General features: G+C 45.3%; 1 protein-coding gene across 3 annotated transcripts in view; it reads left to right on the top strand.

Annotated features, from left to right (window-relative positions):
• Positions 1-6,474: 6,474 nt before the first annotated feature.
• The window catches only part of ASCC2 (activating signal cointegrator 1 complex subunit 2), a 42,159-nt gene continuing 26,344 nt past the window's right edge, over positions 6,475-22,289 (top strand). Inside the window, exons 1-5 of one of the 3 annotated variants that reach the window (XM_039225774.1) lie at positions 6,475-6,549; positions 11,129-11,226; positions 17,756-17,914; positions 18,284-18,454; positions 19,973-20,102. In XM_039225774.1, coding sequence (XP_039081705.1) covers positions 11,146-11,226; positions 17,756-17,914; positions 18,284-18,454; positions 19,973-20,102 — 541 coding nt within the window. In that variant the 5' untranslated portion in view covers positions 6,475-6,549; positions 11,129-11,145. Of the gene's footprint in view, positions 6,550-11,128; positions 11,227-17,755; positions 17,915-18,283; positions 18,455-19,972; positions 20,103-22,289 lie in introns of those variants that run through there. The other 2 variants (XM_039225780.1, XM_039225785.1) reach the window with 2 other exon arrangements.

The following is a 22,289-nucleotide window of genomic DNA, read 5'->3' as shown; positions in this document are numbered from 1 at the left end:
CCCAAGGTGTACCTGTTCAATCCACAAGCTGACTTCTCATCACTATGTAGTGACTTGTAATGCCAGCAACTTCTAAGCCTGAACAGTTAACAGGCAACCTCAACCCTCTTGTCCCAGTGGGTGCCAGTCATAATCTTTAGAAAAGTCTGATGAGCTGGACATGAGAAAGACTTGGCATCTAGAAGCTGTATAGAATGGAAGCCCAACACAAAATGGCTTAGGGAAGACAGGAGTAAGAAAAGTCCAAGGAATCTGGATTCAGGTGCACCTAGATCAAGGGATTAAATGATTTCACCATGCTCTTTCATTCTCTTCCAGCTTCCCATTTATTTTCCCAGCTCTGCTTCCTTTGCAAGCTGGCCTCTGACAGTTCTGGGCTTAGTTCTTTCTTATTGCTATCAACGTAATCAGAAAGAGAGCTTTCTACTATTTTGGTTTCAATAAAGATCCCAGAATTAGGTATTATTGGATAGGTGTAGAGCACATATTTATTCTTGAGCCAATCATTGTGTCTGGGTTTGGAAAATGCCAATTGGTCAGGCTCATCTTAGATGGATATGGTGGCCAGCCTCTAAAATGTCCCCTACTGATCTTGCCTATAGATATTCATGCCCTTATATAGTTGCCTCCTACACGAAACCAAGACTGGCCAATGTGACCAACAGAAATACAGCTGAAGTCATGCTGTGTGACTTCCCAGGCTAGGTCATAGAGGCATTGCTGCTTCTACTTTGACCTCTTGGAGTGCTCCCTCTGAAGGAAGCCAGGACCCATGTTGTGGGGATTCTCAAATGACCCTGTGGAGAATAACTTTCCAATTGCCAGTACCAACTTGCCAGACACAGGAATGAACCACTTTGGAAGTGGATTCTTCAGCTCTGATCAAGTTTTCAGATGAGTATAATCCTTGACATCTGATTGCATCTTCATAAGAGACCCTGAGCCAGAATCACCCAGCCAAACCAGTTTGGAATTCTTAATCTACAGAAGCCATGTAAGATAATAAATGATTACTATTGGGGTTTTTTTAAATGTCTTTTATTTTTATTTTGAGAGACAGAGAGTGAGTGGGAGAGGGGCAGAGAAAGAGGGAGACACAGAATCTGAAGCAGGCTCCAGGCTCTGAGCTGTCAGCACAGAGCCTGACGTGGGGCTAGAACCCACAGAGTGTGAGACAATGACCTGAGTCGAAGTCAGACGCTTAACCGACTGAGCCATCCAGGCACCCCACTGTTGGGTTTTTTAAAGCGTACTTATTTAATTTATTTTTTAAAATGTTTTTATTTATTTCTGAGAGAGAGAGACACAGTGTGAGCAGGGGAGGGTCAGAGAGAGAGGGAGACATAGAATCTGAAGCAGGCTCCAGACCCTGAGCTAGCTGTCAGCACAGAGCCGGACGCGGGGCTCGAACCCATGAACTGTGAGATCATTACCTGAGCGGAAGTCGGATGCTTAACCGACTGAGCCACCCAGGTGCCCCTTATTTATTTTAAAGTAATTTCTATACCCAACCTGGGGCTCAAACTCTGACCCTGAGATCAAGAGTCACTTGTTCTTCAACTGAGCCAGTCAGGCACACCATGATTATTACTGTCTTAAGCCACTGAGTTTTGGGGTGATTTGCCACACAGCAATACATAACTAACACAATGGCTTACTCCTCTACTCTAGGTAGCGAGCAGTCTAACTCCACGTGGACTAAAGTGGAAGGAATATTCCCTGAGGAGGAATCAAGTTGCTGTTCACGGGAAGGTGAACAGAGGAAATGAACACGGGGTGGGCCATACTGCAGATAACCCCAACAATGGGTTCTCCATGGACACAGTTTCTGGAAGACTGAAGCCCTAAGATGATACTGATTCATTTTAGGTACTCAGAAAATCTGGACAATTGGGGCGCCTGGGTGGCTCAGTCAGTTAAGCATCCGACTTCAGCTCACTCACGGTTCGTGGGTTTGAGCCCTGTGTAGGGCTCTATGCTGACAGCTAGCTCAGAGCCTGGAGCCTGCTTCAGATTCTGCATTTCCCTCTGTCTCTCTCTCTGACCTTCCCCTGCTCATGCTGTCTCTCTTTCTCTCTCAGGAAAAAAAAAAATCTGGACAAGGTTGGGGAGGGGGGCGGGGGAATACAGTCCCAGAAATTCCTATGCTGATTTTCCAGCTCCAACTACTGACAGTTTTTCTCCCAAGTTATCCCTAGACTTGATTGTTTATGGGCAGCACAGACACCTTTATTGTCAATCCAAATATTTACTCTTAAAGTAAGTTATTTGTTATTTTTAATCTAGACAACTGAAGCCCCCAAATTCCTTCATATTGGGTGATTAATGTATGGCTTAAGGTTTCTTCTGTTCAAATGGCTTTGTTTTTGAGGGGGGGGCACAAGTGAGCAAGGGACAGAGGAAGAGGGAGCAAGAGAGAGAGAAGAGGGGCTCACTCGAAGTGGGGGTTGTGTTCACCAGAAGTCAGACTTGTGCTCATCTGCAGTGAGGCTCAAGATCACCCCAAGAGGGGCATGAGCTCATCTGAAGAAGGGCTTGCACTCACCGGAAGTAGGGATTGAACTCACTTGATGTGGGACTCAAAATCACAAACTGTGAGATCCTGATCCAGGCTGAAGTCAGATGCTTAATGACTGAACCATCCAGGTGCCCCTAAAATGGGTTTTTAATTTAATTTCAATTGGACATATGTTACCTTAGACAAAGATGTCTCCTTTGGAAGTTCAGATTCCTTATTAATCTCTTTAAGCAAAGAAAAGAAAACTAAGGTAAAGGAAATATAAGGGTTAACACTCTAAATGGGAATCTCCTTCCTTCCTTCCTTCATCCTTTCCTTCCTTCCTTCCTTCCCAATAAATTTCTTGAGCACCTATCATGTACCTGGCATTGTCTACATTATTATTTCATTAAACCTCCTGATGACCATGAAGCGGGTATTAATGACCCCCCCTGACCTTTTTTAAGATTTTATTTTTAAGTAATCTCCATACCTAACATGGGACTTGAACCTACAACCTTGAGGTCAAGAGCCACATATTCCAAAGACTGAACCAGCTAAGTGTCCCCACAACCCCTTTTAACAGACGAGGAAACTATGACACATTTGGAGAAGTTAGGTGTCTTATTGGATGATTTGTCTTTTTACAGTTCTGTTGTTTAGTTCCAAAGTCTTAGTGATATTAACACCCATGAGGAAAGATGAAATGTATCCATACATGTTTGCCAGAAATCTTGTTTTAAGCTTTCTCTGTGCCAAAGGCTGCTACAAATGATTTCCTTCCAACCAATCACCAAGATACAGATTATATTTCCTGTGTGCCCAACGTGTGTGGCGCCAGAGGAAAAAAACCCAGGGAATTTCTGGCACTTTTTTGCCCCTCTGTTACCAGACCCAAAGTGGGTCTGCTCCTTGGTGATTTATAGAAAGAGACTACATCAGATGGAGTTGCCATACAAGTAATCTTTATTTGTACAAATAAGGAGATTATGGGGAATAATTTCCAAAGCTGTGGCTCTTTGAAAAAGGGAAGGCAGCCTCCTTTGATGGAGCTCGGGATGAATGTTCAGAAGGAGATTTGAACACTACAATGAGATTGAGGTAACTGTTGGTCACTTCTGGTGCTTTCTGATTCATCTGTGCAGGAGTCTTCCTCAAATGCTTCTTTTTCTGTTCCAACAGTTTGTTAGTTTATTTCTAAAAAGTAAGGTTGAAAGCTAGGCAGAAGCTTCTAGGGGTTTAGTTCCTAAAAGGTAAGATTGACAGTGAAGCAGAAGCTTCTACTAGTAATTTCCTAAGTTCCTGGAGTCAGGCTGGTAACACTTCCTAGATGATCAGCTTTGCCTGAAAAATGACAGAAGTTAAAGGAAGCACCCAGGGGGACCTGGGTGGCTCACTCGGTTGGGCGTCGGACTTTGGCTCAGGTCATGATCTCATGGTTTGTGGGTTTGAGCCCCGCGTCAGGCTCTGTGCTGACTGCCAGCTCAGAGCCTGGAGCCTGTTTCATATTCTGTGTCTCCCTCTCTCTCTGACCCTCCCCTGCTCACACGCTCTCTCTCAGAAATAAATAAATTTAAAAAAAACATTAAAGGAAGCACCCATTGTTTTGAAACAGCTTGCAATATTTGGCCACAGAATTTTTCCTGGACTTGAGACCCTCAAACTTGTTTCATAGAACTTGGGCTAGCCCTTGGTAAGGAGGTTATGAGGGCGAGCTCTGGAGCTAGACAAAGCTGGGTTCAAATCCCCACTCCATCAACATATAAGCTCTGTGACCCTGGTTTGGTCTCTAAACCTCTCTGTAAAATGGGATAATAATAATTACTACCTCTTACAATTTTTTTGAAGATTTTATTTTTAAGTAATCTCTACACCCAATATGTAGCTCAAACTTACAAGCCCAAGATCAAAAGTCACATGCTCTAGCGACTGAGCCAGCCAGGCACCCCTTATAATTCTTATAAAGAGTCAAGGAGATAATACTTACTTAGTCCAGTACCTGTGATGGAATAAAGGCCTGACAAACATAGTCATTGCTACATGGGGTAAATCAAGCTTTACCTCTCTGCACCTCCGCTTCCTCTTCCTGAAGACCTGGAGTTGATGTGTGTCCTCTAAGAATCTGTGCCAGGCAGACTCTAAGGTGACCCCTAATGGTTCCCACCTCCTGGTATTTATGCCCTTATGTAATTCCCTCCTCACAGTGTGGGCTGGACCTTGACTTGCTTCTAAAAAATTGAACATGGCAAAGGTGCTATGGTGCTACTTTCCTGATTGAGATACATGAGATTGTGACTTCTGCCTTGCTGTCTTGTTAGCAAACTCTCCCTATTGCCTTCTCAGCTTACACACTTTGATGAAGCAGGCTGCTGCATTGGACAAGCCCATGTGTTAAGGAACTGAGGGTAGCCTCTGGCCAAAATCCAGCTAGGAACTGAGGCTTTCAGAATAACAACCAGGAAGGAACTGAATTTGGCCAACAGCCATATGAACTTGGAAGGAGATCCTTCTTCAGTTGAGCCTTCAGATGAGATCCAGCCCGGACTGACGCCTTGACTGCAGCCTATGGAAGACTCTGATGAAAAGGAGTCAGTTAGGCTGTGTCCAGATTCCTGGTCCATAGTAAATATGAAATAATAAGCATGTGTTGTTATTAGCTGCAAAGTTTGTAGTAATTTGTTAGGCAGCAATACATAACTAATATAGTATCCAACCTCTCCACCCTATTTCTGGTTCAGAGCTCATCTCCGCTACTTTCTTAACATCCTGCATTCATCACAAATCCTTATAGCTTTTGGTTTTCTTGCCACCCCCATCTTGTAAGCTTCTTGGGGCCAGGTACTGTGCTTGTCATTCCTTATGACCCCAGTGCAGACAGCAGGGCCTGGCACTAGGAGAGTGCTGGATAGTATTTCATGACTCACAGGGCTGGGTTTTGTGTTCCATTAGGGGATTCCATAACACTCTCATGATAATGGCAGTGGTGGTTTTTTAATCCTTACCAGGTGCTAGGCACTGAGGTGAAGGCCAGATTGTGTATTTTTTTAAGTTTATTTATTTTGAGAAATAAAGAGAGAGATAGAACCAGAAAGAGAGAGGAGCAGAGAGAGAGGGGGGTACCAAGGATCCAAATCGGGTCTGTGCTGACAACAGAGAGCCGGATGCAGGGCTCGAACTCAAGAACAGTAAGATCATGACTTCAGCTGAAGTTGGTCGCTTAACAGACTGAGCACCCAGGTGCCCCTCGGTTATGAATTTTTAAGTAGCTTTCTATGACGATTCTAATGCATAGCCAGATTTGGCAACACCAGCCCATACTGCCTAAGACATTCTGTGGAAATTTTGCATTTTGCTTTTAAGATGGCTATATGCAGTCCTCCTGATTTGAAACAAAAACAAAACCAAAAACCTGTCTGCATTGCATACACATAGGAAAGTGCACAACTCATATGTGTGTACAATTTGATGACTCTTCCTAATTGAACACATTTATTGGAATGTCCCCAGTCTCACTTTTGGCCTCTTCCAGTCATGAGCTCCAGAGGTAACCACCATTCTAACCCCACACCACTCACTAGTTTTGCCTGTCCTATAAGTTTCTATTAACAAAATTGTAGTCTGTAACACTTTGCTTTTTCCTGCTCAGCACCATGTTTATGCTTTTGACTTGTTAAAACTACTCTTTTGGACTAAATTTGTAAAGCAATGACTGAGAAGTTAGGAAGGAGGTGGAAACCTGAGATCCTGTAAAGCCAGGTACAATACTAGTACTTTCCAATAGGTTGAACCTCTTGGGAGAAGAGAGGGGGCAGGGCATGCGGTTACAGTCGAGCTTGTTCCTTGTTGGGGCGGAGTCTTAAGACTGGGGGCGTGACCACGGGTCTGTCTTCCCGAAGGCAGTTAGCACCGGGAACGGGGGCGGGGCCGAGGCTTCCTGTCTGCGCCTGCGGAATCGCCGTTTGACCCCGGAAGTATCGGCGCACTGGGAGCTGTCACCGTGGACGGAGGCGGCGGCGGCTGGGCGGCACAGCGCCGGCAGTGGAGCCGCCGAGGTGAGTGCGTGGCTGGGCCCTGCCGAATAGGGGGCATCGGTCTGGGACGAGTCTCCGGCGGCCACGGGCCTCCCAACCTGCCTGGCGAGGCCGAGACTGACGCTGCCCCAGGGGCCGTGTGTCGCCCCAGAGGCCAGGCCGCCAGAGCCGTGAGTCTCGGGTTCGAGGCTCAGCCCCAGAGTGACCTTGGACAAGTCACAGACCTCCTACTCTCACTCTGGGTTTCAGTTTCCTTAGAGTTCATTCATTCGTTCAACAAATACATGTCTAGCGCCTCCTTCGTACCAGGCGCAGATCTAGGCGCTGGGGATACAAACAGCAAGACAATCAAGGCACCCGCCCACATGGAGCATACAGTCCAGTGGGAGGAGACAGTCAGCAACACATAAAGGCACAAGATAATTAAAGATATGACAGTAACAGCGGAGTGAATACTTTAGATCGGGCGGTCTGCGAACCTCCCTGAGGAAAGTATTATTGAATTGAGACTGGAAGAGTGATGACAGTCAGCTGAAGCAGCAGTAGCCCTGGGAACTCTCCCAGGCCTTATTGTAGTTGGTGCTTGCACCAAGCTCACCTTATATAGAAAGCCATTTTGGCTTCTGCTGCCTTGCTTGGCATGAAGGATGCACTGGTGGACACAGATGGAAGTTAGAGCCTTTTTGGAACTTAGAGTCTAGTCTTTGCCTAGTTAATTTCTACCCATACTTGAGATGAAAACTCAGATCTTCCTTGACATGCTCCCTTCCTCAAGTTCGTTCTCTCTATTAAGTGCTGTCACGGCCCAAGGGGCCTGACCTACATAGCATACATCATGGTATAACTGGTTTGTATGGCTATTTGATCCATATCTGTCTTTCCCATAAAGAGTGTAAGCTCAATGAAGGGCAGGACCAAGTCTATTATTTGTCCACCTTGGTATTAGTGGACATGTCAAAACCAGGCTTTAGTGCTTGGCACATAGTAGGTGATCAAAAATGACTCATCATTAATCATTAATATGGTCTTTGCTCTCCAGGGGTTCATAGGCAGCCTCTCTGCCACCAGGTTATTGTCTTTTCTTTCTGATTATATCTCTTCTCTACTTAAATGACTCCTCACTGCCTTCAAATGAAAGACCAAAATTTTTTAGTATAGCATTGGAAGCTTTTTTTTTTTTTTTGAGAGAGAGAGAGAGAGCAAGTGACCAGGGGAGAGACAGAAAGAGAGGGAGAGAGAATCCCAAGCAGGCTCCCCACTGTCAACACAGAGCCCAATGTGGGGCTCTATCTCCCGAACCGTGAGATCATGACCTGAGCTGAAATCAAGAGTTGGAGACTTGACTGACTGAGCCACCAGGTACCCCTGGAGGCTCTTTTTAAAATGTCTTTGTCTTTCCTATCCAATCTCACCTCTACTATCATCCCCTTCCTGACCCTGTGTTTTCAGCCATGCCAGATGTCTCCTTCTTCCTTCAAAACGACTGGTTCTGAGTCTTTGTTCACACTTGTTCTTTGCTTGGAATGCTCTTCCTAACCATCTTTTCCTCCTATCCTTCAACAACCAGTTATGGGTCATCTTACCTTTCTCTGCTGTGCTTGTTTTGGAAATTTCCTATTACAGCTCTGATCACACTGAATAATCATTTATATGCCCAGGACCTAGAATGTATTCAATCAGCGTTCGCTGAGTAAATGAGGAAATCCAAAGTGTTCTGCCTATAGTTGGGACTTATAATCACAACCATACTTCAGTGAGTGCTTATTATGTGCCAAGTACTGTGTTGAACACTTAACATTGATTACTTCTCACATCTTGATTTTACAGATGAGGAAATCAAGGCTTAGGGAGTTTAAGGAACTGTCTCAAGGTCTCAAACATGAGTAGGAAAAGGTGGAGCCAGGATATGAACCCAGGCTGCAGAACTATAAAACTGTCTTCTAACCACCACATTAGCCTGGGTCTGAACCACCCTTACAGGCACTGGCTTGTATGGGTGGATTTCTTCTGAAATCGGGTAGTTGTCTCTACCCATCTTGGCCTGGCCTCTGGAGCTTGGAACTTAAAGGACAAAGAGCCACCACCTACTATGGCTTTTTCCCCAACCTAGGTCCCTACATTGGACACTCCCACAACTGTCTTTGGAAGGTGAATATGGAAAGAATGAGGACTGTGAGTCATTTAGGTTCTGTCTGGTGAGCAGACCCCTGGTGTTTCCAGCTGCCTTCCCAGCATCACTAGGGGGTTAGGAAATAAATATTTTTAGTATGTTCAGCATAAGAGACCCAGATGCCAAGGCAGAAGGCCTGGGCTTCAATTTCAACATGGCCACTAATGTATCTGCCTTCAGCAAATCAGAGTCCCTCATTGGACATCTGAACATAATAATCCTTGTCCTTAACTGGGTTGTTGTGAGAGGCTAGTAAGATAGTAACTTGATTAGAAATACTGTATGTGCAATATGTATACTTTATCTATGTTTTGCAAAGCTGAGAGGTGAAAACTTACCCAAGCCCCTTTCATTACTTCACCTTATGATTATTTTGAGGCCACCTCGTGTGTGCAGGGAGCACATGTCTAACCCACTGAGATTCTAGAGCTGGAATAAGCCTTGAGGACTAGACAGAGTGGTCCTCTCTCTTTTACATCCTTTTAGAATGGCTAGCTCACAGTCTTTTTTTTTTTTTAATTTTTTTTTTAATTTTTTTTTTTGAGACAGAGAGAGACAGAGCATGAGTGGGGAGGGGCAGAGAGAGAGGGAGACACAGAATCTGAAGCAGGCTCCAGGCTCTGAGCTGTCAGCACAGAGCCCAATGTGGGGCTCAAACCTACAGACTGTGAGCTCATGACCTGAGCTGGAATCAGAAGCTTAACTGACTGAGCCACCCAGGCGCCCCTCACAGTCTTTCTTTAAAACAGCCCATGAACTAAGGTTCTTTATGTACCAAGCTGGTTCTTACCTCCTTACCTTTGCTTCTGCTGTATCCTCTGCCTGGAGTACCCTTCTTCCTGACTAATCTCCACTATAAAGACTCAATTCAGGCTCTCTTGATACTTTAGGCTCCCTAGAAGTGCTTTCCTGACAACAATACCCAAGTTCAACTACACTATCACTAGACTCAGTACAGCTAATGGTTAAGAGCCAGCCAGCTTCACCAACTACTAACTGAGTCCCAGGGAAAGTTTCTCCTCTTCTCTGAGTCCCTGTTTCCACATTGATGAAATGGGGATAAAAATAGACTCAACCTTAGAGTTGTCACGAGCATTAATATATGCCAAGTGTGTTAATGCTGAGAAAAGGCCTAGGAAAAGCACCAGCATGTGATATGCATGTTGCTGCTGCTGCCATTATCGTTGTAATTATTGGACTGTAAGCTCCTGTGGACAGAGCCCCTGCGTTATCAGTCTGTCTTAATAACACCAGGGCCTGGCCTGATACCTGAGATACGGGACACCCTGTAACTCACAGCTGACTGAGCCCCTCAGCTCCTCTGTGAGGTTCTCAGGAGATGACAGATGGTTTCCTTATCCCAGCCTCAGTATGTCTTTATGTTGTCATTGAGACTGTGCTGGCCTTTTATGGGATGTCTTCCATTAGTAATTAGGGGCCTAATTCACTTCCATTCCATGATTCAGCCAATATGCGTGTCCCTTTCTGTGGATCAGGCCAAGTAGAATTATGGAGAGAACATTGGATGGGAAGACAAGAGACATGATGTCTGCCATTCACTGACTCTGAGGTGGGGTTGGGCCTCTGCAGAAGAGAGCTCACACTGGCAGGTTTCTGTGAATTCCGTTGTCCTCTCTGGTCCTTCTGTTCATCCATGTCCTTTTTCCCTGAAGCCTAGGGAAATTGTAAAACCTTAAAACTCTTTATAAGTGAGGAAAGGCTCATTACTCCATTCCCTCAAAAATCTGCCAATCTGGTTAGAATTCTTAAGAAAAGTGTCCTCGTATTCAGTCACTCATCAAACATTTGATGAGACCAACTCTGTACCAGGTCTGTCATGGAAAACATAGCAAGAGAAAAAGAGCCCAGGCACTGTCTTCACAGAGCTCAGAGGGACCACAGAGTTGGAGCCATAATGAAAACAATCTATATACTTTTTTTTAGCGTTTTATTCATTTTTGAGAAGAGACATAGCATGAGCTGGGGAGGGGTGGAGAGAGAGGGAGACACAGAATCTGAAGCAGGTTCCAGGCTCTGAGCTGTCAGCACAGAGCCTGATGTGGAGCTCAGACCCACGAACCATGAGATGCATGACCTGAGCCGAAGTCATACCCATCCGACTGAGCTACCCAGGTGCTCCCCAAAATAATCTATGTGCTTTTGGCCAATACGACACAAAGAAGGTGGGAATATATCCGAAGTCACTTGGAGAGTGTTTTCCTCCTCAGTGAGAAACTGCTGCATTGGGCAGAAATTCACCTCAGTCTGAATTAATAGGTGTGGGAACTGGATCTTCAAGGCCAAAGTCAGGAGCCTCCTGAGGCCAGAGGGTGAAACTTCTCTCTTGGCTCTGGGATCAGTTCCAGAGCAGGCCCCTTCCACCAGGAGCCTATGTGTCTGCTCTCTTCTTCCCATCCATATTCCTTACAGGAGGGTCACGCAGCACAATGCCATCTCTGCCCTTGGACCAACTCCAGATCACCCACACGGACCTGAAGACAGGAAAACTGAGGACTTCACCAGCGCTGGTGAGCCGGTACCTTGAGGCCGTTCAGCTTGATATTATCATTCTTGCAATTTCAGAAGCAAAAAGCAAATTCCTCCTTTATCTGTTCCAAGAATGACCCGAGGGCCACAATCAGTAATTCAGTAGCTGGGACCTACTAGGTCCTTCCAGGCCCAGTTGCAGAAGTTTCCTTTCTGCAGCAGCTTGAATTTGAGTAGTATTTTCCATGTTGCCACCCGCCACCTTTCCTCTAAAGCATTTCGTTTTGAATTAGAGTCTCATGGCAGTTCTGACTCAACCTAAGCTGGCCTAGAAAAAAGATCCAGCCCAAAGTCGGGTTTGGGGATTTGACCCTGCGGGAAGTGTTCAGGTTTCAAGTAGGCCTTTTTCAGAGCTATCTCACCTATTATCCACACTTCAGGGGGAACACCAGTTTCAGAGGTCAGCCTGTCTTTTATTGTAGTGGGCTAAGAAGCACCACCTGCCACATACCAACTCTGCAGGGCTTGGGAGACTGAAAAATAAGGAGGCTGTGAATGTGCCGATTACTAGCTGCAGAGAGAGATTAGGGCTGCGGAGAGGTGCCAGACTGCTGCAGGAGACAGATGTGGGGACTGGAGTCCCCACAGCCCCTTACTGTTTTCCCAAGGATATGAGCTTCCTCAAACAAGGTGGCAGGAAGTATTTTCTAGGGGGCTTGAGTAAAGTTGTGGGAAACAAGAGCTTGGTATTTTATTTCCTGCTTTCTGGATGGCTTCCTTTTATTTTCTAATTACTCTTTAGTAATAGGACTTAACATTTGTAGAGCACTTTCTTTGGGCCAAACCTTTCTAAACACTTTGCTTGGATTATCTCATTTAAGCTGTACCATAGATCTGTGAGTAGGTGTTTTGATTGTCCCCATTTTACAGATGAGGAAACTGAAAGTTCAGGGTCACGGAACTGGGAAGTTAGGGGAGCCAGGATGGGAGCCTAGCTAGACTGACCCTCATACCCTTAACTTTTCTGCTAGAAAGCCTGCGAGTTTGTTTTCATAACCTTTTTACGTGAGGAGGATATTTATCAGAAAATTTACAACTGTTCTGCTCAGTATAGTAGCCATAGTAGTCATTCGCCACATGTAGGGATCGCACACTTGAAACGTGGATAGTTTGAAGAACTGCATTTTTAATTTAATTTTAGATAATTTAAATTAAAATAGCCCATGTGGTAAATGTGTACTGTATTTTTTAGCATGGGTATAGAACAGTTCCATTAACACAGAAAGTTCTGGGGCTCTTGGGTGGCTCAGTTGGTTAAGGGTCTCACTCTTGATTTCAGCTCAGGTTATAATCTCACAGTTTGTGAGTTCGAGCCCCATATTGGACTTTGTGCTGACAGTGCGGAACTGCTTGGGATTCTCTCTCTCCACTCTCTGCATCTCCTCGCTGCAGTCTCTCTCTCTCTCTCTCTCTCTCTCTCTCACTCTCACTCTCACTCTCATTCTGTCACTCTCACTCTCTCACTCCCAAAATAAATTTAAAGAAACATTAAAACACACACACACACAAACACAGAAAGTTTTGTTGGGCTGGTGGAGACTGACTCCTTAAGTAGTTCACTCTGATTTTCCACCTCAGTTCTTCCCCATGCACTTAATACCTAGGTTGCAAGGCTGTGGGCTGCATGAGAACAGAGACCTGGTCCCTTCCCTTCATTCTGTTTCCAAGTGCCAGGTTCATTTCTCTCAGGAAACATTCAGTAAATGAGTCAAGAACTCCAACTAGGCTTTGTGCCAGATGCTGGGGCTACAGAGAAAAAAGACATGTCCCTGGCCTTGAGGGGTATATGGACTAAGAGAAAAGCAGACCAGTAGTTTCTCTATAGTGTGATCAGGGTTGTGATAGAAGTCCAGGTGGCGATATGAGTGCAGAGCCCAAGCCACTGATCTAGACTGAAGGACTGTGTAGGGCAGGGAGGTCTTGGGCACGGTGGTGGGGCATGTACAGCTAGGGGAGGCATCCTGAAAGAGGGGAGTCCCAAACTAGGTATTGAAGGGGGAATAAGCACTAGCCGGGCAGAGCAATGGCAGAAGGACGAACCTGGCAGGAGGACCCAAGTATACTGTCCTGGAGTCCTGAGAGGGCCTGACTCCTACACCAACCACCAGTGACTTGGGTAGAAGCGGTATCATTGAGTTAAGGCACACAAGCTTTGTGTTAAATCTCACACATACTTGGCCATGTGACCAGAATATAGTAAGCACTCGATAGTGGTGATGATGACAACAGTGACAGTGGCAGAAGCTTCAAATGGGAAGTAGGTGGGAAGAAGGATCAGCTGCCTGATCAAGGAGTGGTCTTATTGACCGTGTTGAAGAGATATTTACCCACTGTATATTTGTCTCTCTCTCTCTTTTTTAAGGTTTATTTATTTATTTTGAGAGAGAAGGAGAGCACAAGTGGGGGAGAGAGAGAGAGAGAGAGAGAGAATCCTAAGGAGGCTGTGTGTCATCCACACGGAGCCGGACACAAGGCTCGATCCCACAAACTGTGAGATCATGACTTGAGCCAAAACCAAGAGTTGGACGCTTAGCTGACTGAGCCAGCAAGACGCCCCTGTATCTTTGTCTCTTTAGTCCCAACTTAGGACAAGAAGATCTCTAATCAAGGGACAGCCACTATGCTGCCTTTGCAGGGTGATAGGTGGAGCTAGTGTTTATTGAGTAGCTAACTGCACACACAGCACACGCTTGGTGCTCTTGAAAATCCAAAAGAAATTAAGTCTTGGGCCAGAATGAGAGAATGAGGTCTTGAGGAAGACAGAACTCACATAAGTGGAACATTTGGAGAGCTGTATAAAATGGTTTCTTATCAAGATAAGCAGAATAGAAGTTTCATGGGCAGGAAATGTCCAGAAAGCTTCACAGAGCAAGTGGGACCTGAGCCAGGCTTGAAGGGTGGAAGATACAGCTGGAGTCTGTTGCTGTCTGCCTTGAAATCTCCCATGGCTCCTGTTACCTACAGAATAAAGTCCCCACTCTTGAATTTGGCATCCAAGGTCCTTCAAAGAACTTGGTGGGATCTAGTCCTTCATTACACACCTTCATTCTTTGTCCAGCCAGTAAATGTATACAGAGAGTCAGCTCAATGTCAGACACTATTCTAAGGACTGGGAATGCTGTGGTGAGCAAGGCCCAGATGGCTTCCGGAGACCCACAGACTAGTGGGGGAGACAGAGAAGGCAGGCCTTCCCTTTTTACATAACCTTATTGGGGCATCATTGAAGCACACTAAACTGCACATATTTAATATTTATTTATTTTTGAGAAAGAGAGACAGAGCGTAAGCAGGGGAGGGGCAGAGAGAGAGGGAGAACCAGAATCCAAAGTAGGTTCCAGACTCTGAGCTGTTAGCACAGAGCCCAACATGGGGCTCAAACCCACAAGCGATGACAGCGTGACCTGAGCCGAAGTCGGATGCTTAACTGATTGAGCCACCCAGGCACCCCTAAACTGCACATATTTAAAGTATACAATTTGGGGGGTGTCTGGATGGCTCAGTCAATTAAGCATCCAACTTCGGTTCAGGTCATGATCTCCTGGTTCGTGGGTTTGAGCCCCATGTTAGGCTCTGTGCTGACAGCTAGCTCAGAGCCTGGAGCCTGTTTCAGATTCTGTGTCTCCCTCTCTCTCTGACCCTCCCCTGCTTACGCTGTCTCTCTCTCTCTCTCTCAGAAATAAATAAAAGATTTAAAAAATTAAAAAAAATAAAAGTATACAATTTGGTTGGTGTTGACACTAGTATATACCCACAAAACCATCATTGTAATCAAGATAATGAACATTTCTACCACTCTCATCAAAAGTTTCCTTGTGCTCTTCTATGTCCCATTCTTTCCTCTCTCCCCATCTGCAGTAACCACTGATCTGAAAGTACTTTTGATACAGTTCAGCAGGTGCTGTGGTTGGGAAAGCACAGAGGGCAGGTGTTTGGGGAGACCCAGTGAACCCCTAACCTAGTCAGGGGTGGGAGTTGGGGAGACGAGGTCAGAGCTGAGCAGGGATAAGCAGGGAGACCAGGATGACACGTGGGTACTGTAAGTCACTCAGTAGGTCAGCAGCATAAGCTTTGCTTCACATCTTGCCTCAGTTGCCTCCTTAGCCCTGTGACCTTAGCAAAATTCCTGAACCTTACTGATTCTTTGTTTCCTCCTCCATAAAATGGGGAGAATACTACCTCCCTTTTAAGTAGTTGTAGATAAAAAAGAAATAGGCTGTTGGACACACCTACTCAGCAGCCTGGCATTGGGCAGGTCCCTGTTAAGTGGTGGCTTTAAAAAAAATTTTTTTTCAATTAATTTATTTTGAGAGAGAGAGGGACTATGCATGTGTGCAAGTTGGGGAGGGACAGGGAGAGGGAGAGAGAATACCAGGTGCGTTCCACACTGTCAACATAGAGCCCAGTGTGGGGCTCAGACTCACAAACCCTGAGATCATGACCTGAGCCGAAGTCAGATGCTTAACCGACTGAGCCACCCAGATGCCCCAAGTGGTGGCTTTTATTAGCACCATTCCAGTGTTCTCTTCCTCCAAATCTATTTCCCACCACTCAGTGCATTCTAGGTCCCTTTTATTTCATGGCCCATTTTTATCCCTTCTTAAAATACCATTTCTTCCATCTAAAAATCCTTCTTAGTTTTCAAAGCCCGCTTAGATGCTGCCTGCTCTGGGAAGTTGTCCCTTGTCCCCCAGGTGCAAATAATCACCTTTTACACTCCCACGGTCCCTTTGCCAGTTTTGAGCTGTCACTTCCTCTGTTTTGTGCTCACTTTTGATGGCTTAGATGTGCATCTGCCCCTCTGGAGCATAGGCTCTGTGAGCACGCAGATGTTTTCCTCATGTACATGAACATGCACATGGCACACAACAGTGTGCCAGTAAACGTTAGTAAGATTGCAAGGAAGGTAGAATTTCAGGGTGTGTGTGCGCGAGCACATCTGTCAGAGGAGTAGAGGGCGATGAGTAGCCCTGCCTAGGAAGTGACCTAAGAGAGGAGATGTCAACATATAGAGGAGGGGAAGAGCTTAGAAATCAAAGAGATGAACTTAGGTCCTAGAGAGTAGATTTGAATTTGTTTCGGTCAGCAGGATTCCCTTTTTCAAAAAATTTGTACCTGGAAGCCCACTGTATAAATCTTGATTTCTTTTTTTTTTCTTTTTTTTTTAAAGTTTTTATTTATCTTGAGAGAAATAGAGAACGAGCAGGAGAGGCCAGAGCGAGAGGGAGACAGAAGATCCAAAGCGGGCTCTGTGCTGACAGCAGAGAGTCCAATGCGGGGCTTGAACTCAAAAACCCATGAACTGTGAGATCATGACCTGAGCTGAAGTCTGAAACTTAACTGACAGCGTCACTCAGGCATCCCTTAAATTCTGATTTCAGTGAGAGGGGTTCTGAAGACCCACCTCTTAGCTGGTCTCCAAGGAATCCTTGTGTGACTCAAAGACTCCACAGTTTGAAGACTTGCATTAGGCAGTAGGGAGGCATAGGGAGTTCTTGAGAAAACTGACCAATCAGTCATGACTTTCCTGTCCCCCTGGACTGACAGACCTGGAAGTGGGTGGATTATGGTTGATAACCGCTGAGATGTTGCCCAGCCTTCCTCCTATTACCACTTCCCCTGGAGAAAGCAGCCCTTATGTAGTCAGAGGAGAAAACTGAGCTCATCTCATCTTTAAGGTGAACAAAATAAGGTTTGTTCATGGCAAGGTAAGGGTTGGAAGAAAGAACTTGTGATTCTAAGCTGAGACCTGTTATTTCTGGATTAGCATCTTTAACAGAAAAAAATTCCTGAGGTTTTTTTCCCTCTGATTCTAAGAAGGATACAGCATGATACATACAGTATGATACTGTTTTATGTAAGAAAGATGAAAACAGATCTGAAATACCTTCTATGGGTATATTTTCCCATAAAAGCCTAGAAAAGGCCTGCAGGGACACTTACCAGATGGTGAGTGGTCACCCCTGGGAGGACATGGGGACAAGGAGTATCGTCCAAGGAGACTCCCCTCTTGGCAGGGTTGTAGGTTTTGAAAGAAAAGATGTGTTCTCCCTCATGTAATTACACAATAACTGAAAAATCAATACACGTATAGATTTTTTTAATTGGAAAATATATTCAAGCCCTCATTACCCCCCACAAAAGGTAATCACTATTAGCTTTGGGATGTTACTCCCCCCACCCCGCCAGTTTTTTTTAACCTGTGTTAAATATATACTTCTTTAAAAACCCCCAAACTGCTTATATTAGATAGGTTCATATCCTGCTTTCTCTTCCCTTGACCTTTCCCCATGTCATTCAATATCCTCCAAAACACATGGTTTTGAATGCCTGCCTAGTGTTCCCTGGATGCAACCAAGCCCCCTTTGTTAGAGACACTTGGTTCTTTATGCTTTAAAACTCCTTGGAGGGTCACCGGTTGGAACAGCCAAGTGTTGTCATTGCTGTGGGTTGGCAAATGGGCCCTCGCTGACTAACCTCTGCCACGTTAACACGTGGTTTTTGGATCCGTAGCACCCCGAGCAGAAGGCAGACCGGTATTTTGTGTTATACAAACCACCCCCTAAAGACAACATTCCCGCCCTAGTGGAGGAGTACCTGGAACGCGCCACCTTCGTAGCCAATGACCTCGACTGGCTCCTGGCCTTGCCTCACGATAAATTCTGGTGCCAGGTAACATTCTATCAAAATTAACACTAAGACAAAGCACATGACATGCCGTTGGTTGGTTGCTGTCGTTGTTTTTCTCCCCCTAGGAGATGCTTTTTTCTCTACTTCTTACACTGGATCCTTAACAGCAAATTGTGGTTTGGATTGTTCTGTCTTGTATCACGATCTTAATGATGTTTACACAACGCCTTCCAACGTGTCATTTTTAGAAACTTGTGTTTAGCCCTCAGCTCATTCATACCTCCTTAGTCCCTTGGGGTTGGAGTGTTTGCCTTAGGCCAGGGCTGGTAGACCATGAGCCCTTGCGCAGTCTACCCACAAGCCCTTGGGCCTCAGTGACAAATCCTTGCTCTGGTCTGTTGTCTGGCATAGGTTATCTTCGATGAAACCCTGCAGAAGTGCCTGGACTCCTATCTGCGCTATGTCCCCCGAAAGTTCGACGAGTGGGTGGCCCCGGCCCCTGAGGTTGTTGACATGCAGAAACGGCTCCATCGAAGTATTTTCCTCACTTTCCTCCGCATGTCCACTCATAAGGAATCCAAAGTAAGCCCCTGATCCAGCGACAGGGCGCTACCTGACACCTAATACCTCTGTGCCCGACTCTCCCGCCCCTGGGAAGGAAGGCTCTGAAAGTGTCACATTTCCTCTTTGTCTCCCCTCTGCCTTTATTCCCACCATTGGGGAAGAAATCTGTGCCATCCCCCTTATCCGCAAATTCACCGGGTCTGTGTTACATCAGGTATTTTCATCAATAGGAGCCGAGGGCCCTTTGCCAGTAGACATGTGACTGCCTTTTTTTTATGCTTCAGAGGGTTAAAACATTGATTCTGATTTGTTAAAGGAACTTGTATGTGCTTTTTTTTTTTGAAAGTTTTTTATTTTTTAAATTTTTGTAAAGTTTATTCATTTATTTTGAGAGAGGGGATACAAGCAGGGAAGGAACAAAGAGAGAAGGAGAGAAAGAGAATCCCAAGCAGGCTCCACACTGTTAGCACAGAGCCCGATGTGGTACTTAAACTCACAAACTGTGAGATCATGACCCAAGCCAAAACCAAGAGTTGGATGCTTAACCTGCCTGAGCCACCCAAGTGCCCCTAAGTTTATTTATTTTTGAGAAAGAGAGGATGAGCAGGGGAGGGGCAGAGAGAGAGGGAGACAGAGGATTTGAAGCAGGTTCTGTGCTGACAGCAGACAGCCCAATGTGGGCCTCGAACTCACGAACCACAAGATCATGACCTGAGTCGAAGCTGAATGCTTAACTGACTGCACCACTCAGGTGTCCAAGGAACTTGTATGTACTTTTTAAAAACACTTACTTTTATTCCTCCAATTTTAAAAATAATGCTGTCTCTAAACAATTCAAGCATTGCAGAAATATTTTGTGGGTAAAGTCACCCACAAAATCCCTTTCCCTGAAAATAACCGCCATTAGGATGCATATTCCTTCAGGGAATTTTTTTCCATTTGATATATGTATGTGTGTGTACATTTATTTTTACAATAGGATCTTGCTTTTTGTTTTTAATTTTGTAGTATAGAAATTTTTAAATACATACAAAAGCGTAATGAATCCTACATACCCATCACCAGCTTCAATAATTATCAATGTTTTGCCAATCTTATTTCTTTCTTCCCCTGAATTTTCTTTTTTTTTTTTTTCTGGAGTATTTTATTTTCCTGGAGTATTTTAAAACAATTCCAAACATCATGGTAATCTACCTGTAAATATTTTATTTTTATTTTAAATAAGTTCTGTACCCAATGTGGGGCTTAAACTCATTACCCCAAGATCAAGAGTCACATGCTTTACCAACCAGGAGCTACAACCCATAAATATTTTAGGATGAATGCCCAACCAACTTTTTATAGTGTATTTTTGCTTCTTCTTACATTAAAATGAAGAATAGCTATTGCTCCTGGTCAATATATGAGGCCCAGATGTGTCCACAGTGTGGACAGACCTTCATTTATTAGCCTGTTGTTTCTTGTGAGTTTGCTATTCCTTCACAAAGATATGCTTTCAGACAGTCTCTCATCCTGTCTCTCTGCACTGTTCCTTAGGAACACTTCATTTCCCCCTCTGCATTTGGAGAAATCCTCTACAATAACTTCCTGTTTGACATCCCAAAGATCTTGGACCTCTGTGTGCTCTTTGGAAAAGGCAACTCGCCATTGCTCCAGAAGATGATAGGTATGTAAGGCACAGGGCCTGGAGGGCTGCACGGACATGGCCCCCACATGCCAAACTAGACATTCTAAACGCGGCACCTCAATGAGCACAGGGGGATTCAGAGCTGCGGTGGCAGGTGGGGCTTGGGTATGACCTTGCAGATATAGGTGTGTCAACTCCGAAAGATGCGACTGGGTGGCCATGGGGGAGTGGAGACAACACTGTATCTCAGGGTCCCTCAAGGATCTTAGTATTAGGCCGCATGCCAGCCAGTTGAAGTAGTGAGGAAGTTTGCTTTGATGGTGAGAGTAGGAACAGCAGTGATTGCTAACCTTTGTGTGAGTGCTCACTGGGGGCCCAGCACCCTGCTGAGTGCTCCTCCTGTGTGATCTTAACGGATCCTCACAGCAGCCTTGTGATACGACCCTGTAATACCACTATTTACAGACAAGGAAATGGAGGTTAAAATAAGGGACTTGCCTGAGAGGCCATGACTAATAAGTGGCCAAGCTGGGATTTATGTCACATAGGCCTGACTCTCGAGCTCTTGCTCTTCGTCCCTCCCTGCCTCAAGGATAATAGGGCTGCCCCCAAAATGTCATCATTTGTATTGTTGCTGAGAATAGATGAAGACAGAGTTCAGAGAGGACTCTTTTGGGTTGAGAAAGGAATAACTTCAGGAGTTGGATCCCATCAAGAGGCCGTGGGCCAGAGGTACCTGGCTGGCTTAGTCAGTTGAGTGTCCGACTTTGCCTGAAGTCGTGAACTTGTTCGTGGTTTGTTTGTTCAAGCCCCACATTGGGCTTGCTGCTGACAGCGCCGAGCCCACTTTGGATCTTCTGTCCTCCTCTCTCTGCCCCTCCTCTCCTTGTGTGTACACATGCTTTCTCTCTCTCAAATATAAGTAAACATTAAAAAAAAAAAAAGCAGTGGGCTGGAAGGTTTCATCACAGACTGGAACTTGGTTGGGATATGACAGAGGGAAAAACGCCGCAGTGGATTTCTCTTTGATTTGTTTTGATGCTGTCAATACAGAGCCCAATGTGGGACTGGATCTCATGAACCGTGAGATCATGACCTGAGCCAAAATGAAGAGTCAGGCGCTTAACTGACTGAGCCACCCAAGCGCTCCAACCAGTGGATTCCTCTTTGAACCACGGCTGATGGTATTGGGCCAGACACAAAGAGGTGCTCACCCAGGGCACCACTGTCGGCCCTCCTCACCCTGAGATCATAGGACATAGTTTCTCAATACCCAATTACAAAGCTAAGTTATCCCTTGAAATGGGTTGCTTCTTTCTTTTCTCCTAATAATAAAGGTAATAATAAAGATAATATATGTTAATTTAGAAAGCTTGGAGGGAATATAAAATGTAAAACAGCAGGAAAGCAGTTACCAAATTCCTGCACCCAGAGACAATCATTTGGTGATTATTTCTTTCTAGTCTTTTCTCTATTTTTCAAAACCATATCAGAGCATAATATATATGAATTTCACATCCAGCCTTTTCATTGGAATAGCCTCTGATTTCCCATTCAAATCTAATTATTCTCTGGTCATCAGTTCATTTCTTTGACTTTCCCAGAGAAAGACTCTTCATAATGTTACTGTGGACTGAGGGCATGGGGTGAGTGAGCAAAAACAGGCATGATTAGTTAGAGAAACAGTTATAGGCCAGTCTGGTTAGAGCAGAGCATGCTGGGAGGGCAGCAGCAGGAGATGGGGAAGGGGAAGCTGGGGCCGGTTCAAGGAGGGCTCTGTGCCAGCCTTTAGCACTTGGGGAGAAGTATCACTTGGTGGCTCAGAAAGCAGGCTCTGCCCAATTCACACCCCAGCTCTGTTCCTGACTGTGTCACTTTGTCCAAGTCAGTCAGCCTCTCTCAGCCTCAGTTTTCTCATCTGAAGGATGGGAAGACTAATGATACACCTACCTCATAGGATGGTTGTAAGGATTGGCATAGTGCCTGGCTCATTACAAGCGCCTGGTGACTGTAAGCTCTTAGTGTCATGAGGCCATGGGAACTGCGAGGAGGAGATATCTGGTGTCAAAGTTTATTTGGCAGTATGCCAATGGGGAGGGTAGTAACAAGAGGTTGAGGAGGGGACCAGTGCTTCAGTGTGGGTTTGAAGGTGAGAGCCTGGTTTGGCTGCTGGAGCAGAATAAAGCAGTGCTTAGGGAGGTCAGCTGGAGGGAAAAGACTGAACAA

The sequence above is a fragment of the Hyaena hyaena genome, unplaced genomic scaffold, assembly GCF_003009895.1.
Source record: "Hyaena hyaena isolate Hyena2069 unplaced genomic scaffold, ASM300989v1 scaffold_19, whole genome shotgun sequence".
NCBI lineage: Eukaryota > Metazoa > Chordata > Mammalia > Carnivora > Hyaenidae > Hyaena > Hyaena hyaena.
Note: the sequence above shows the minus strand (reverse complement) of the source record. Positions and strands in the feature narration are given on the sequence as shown.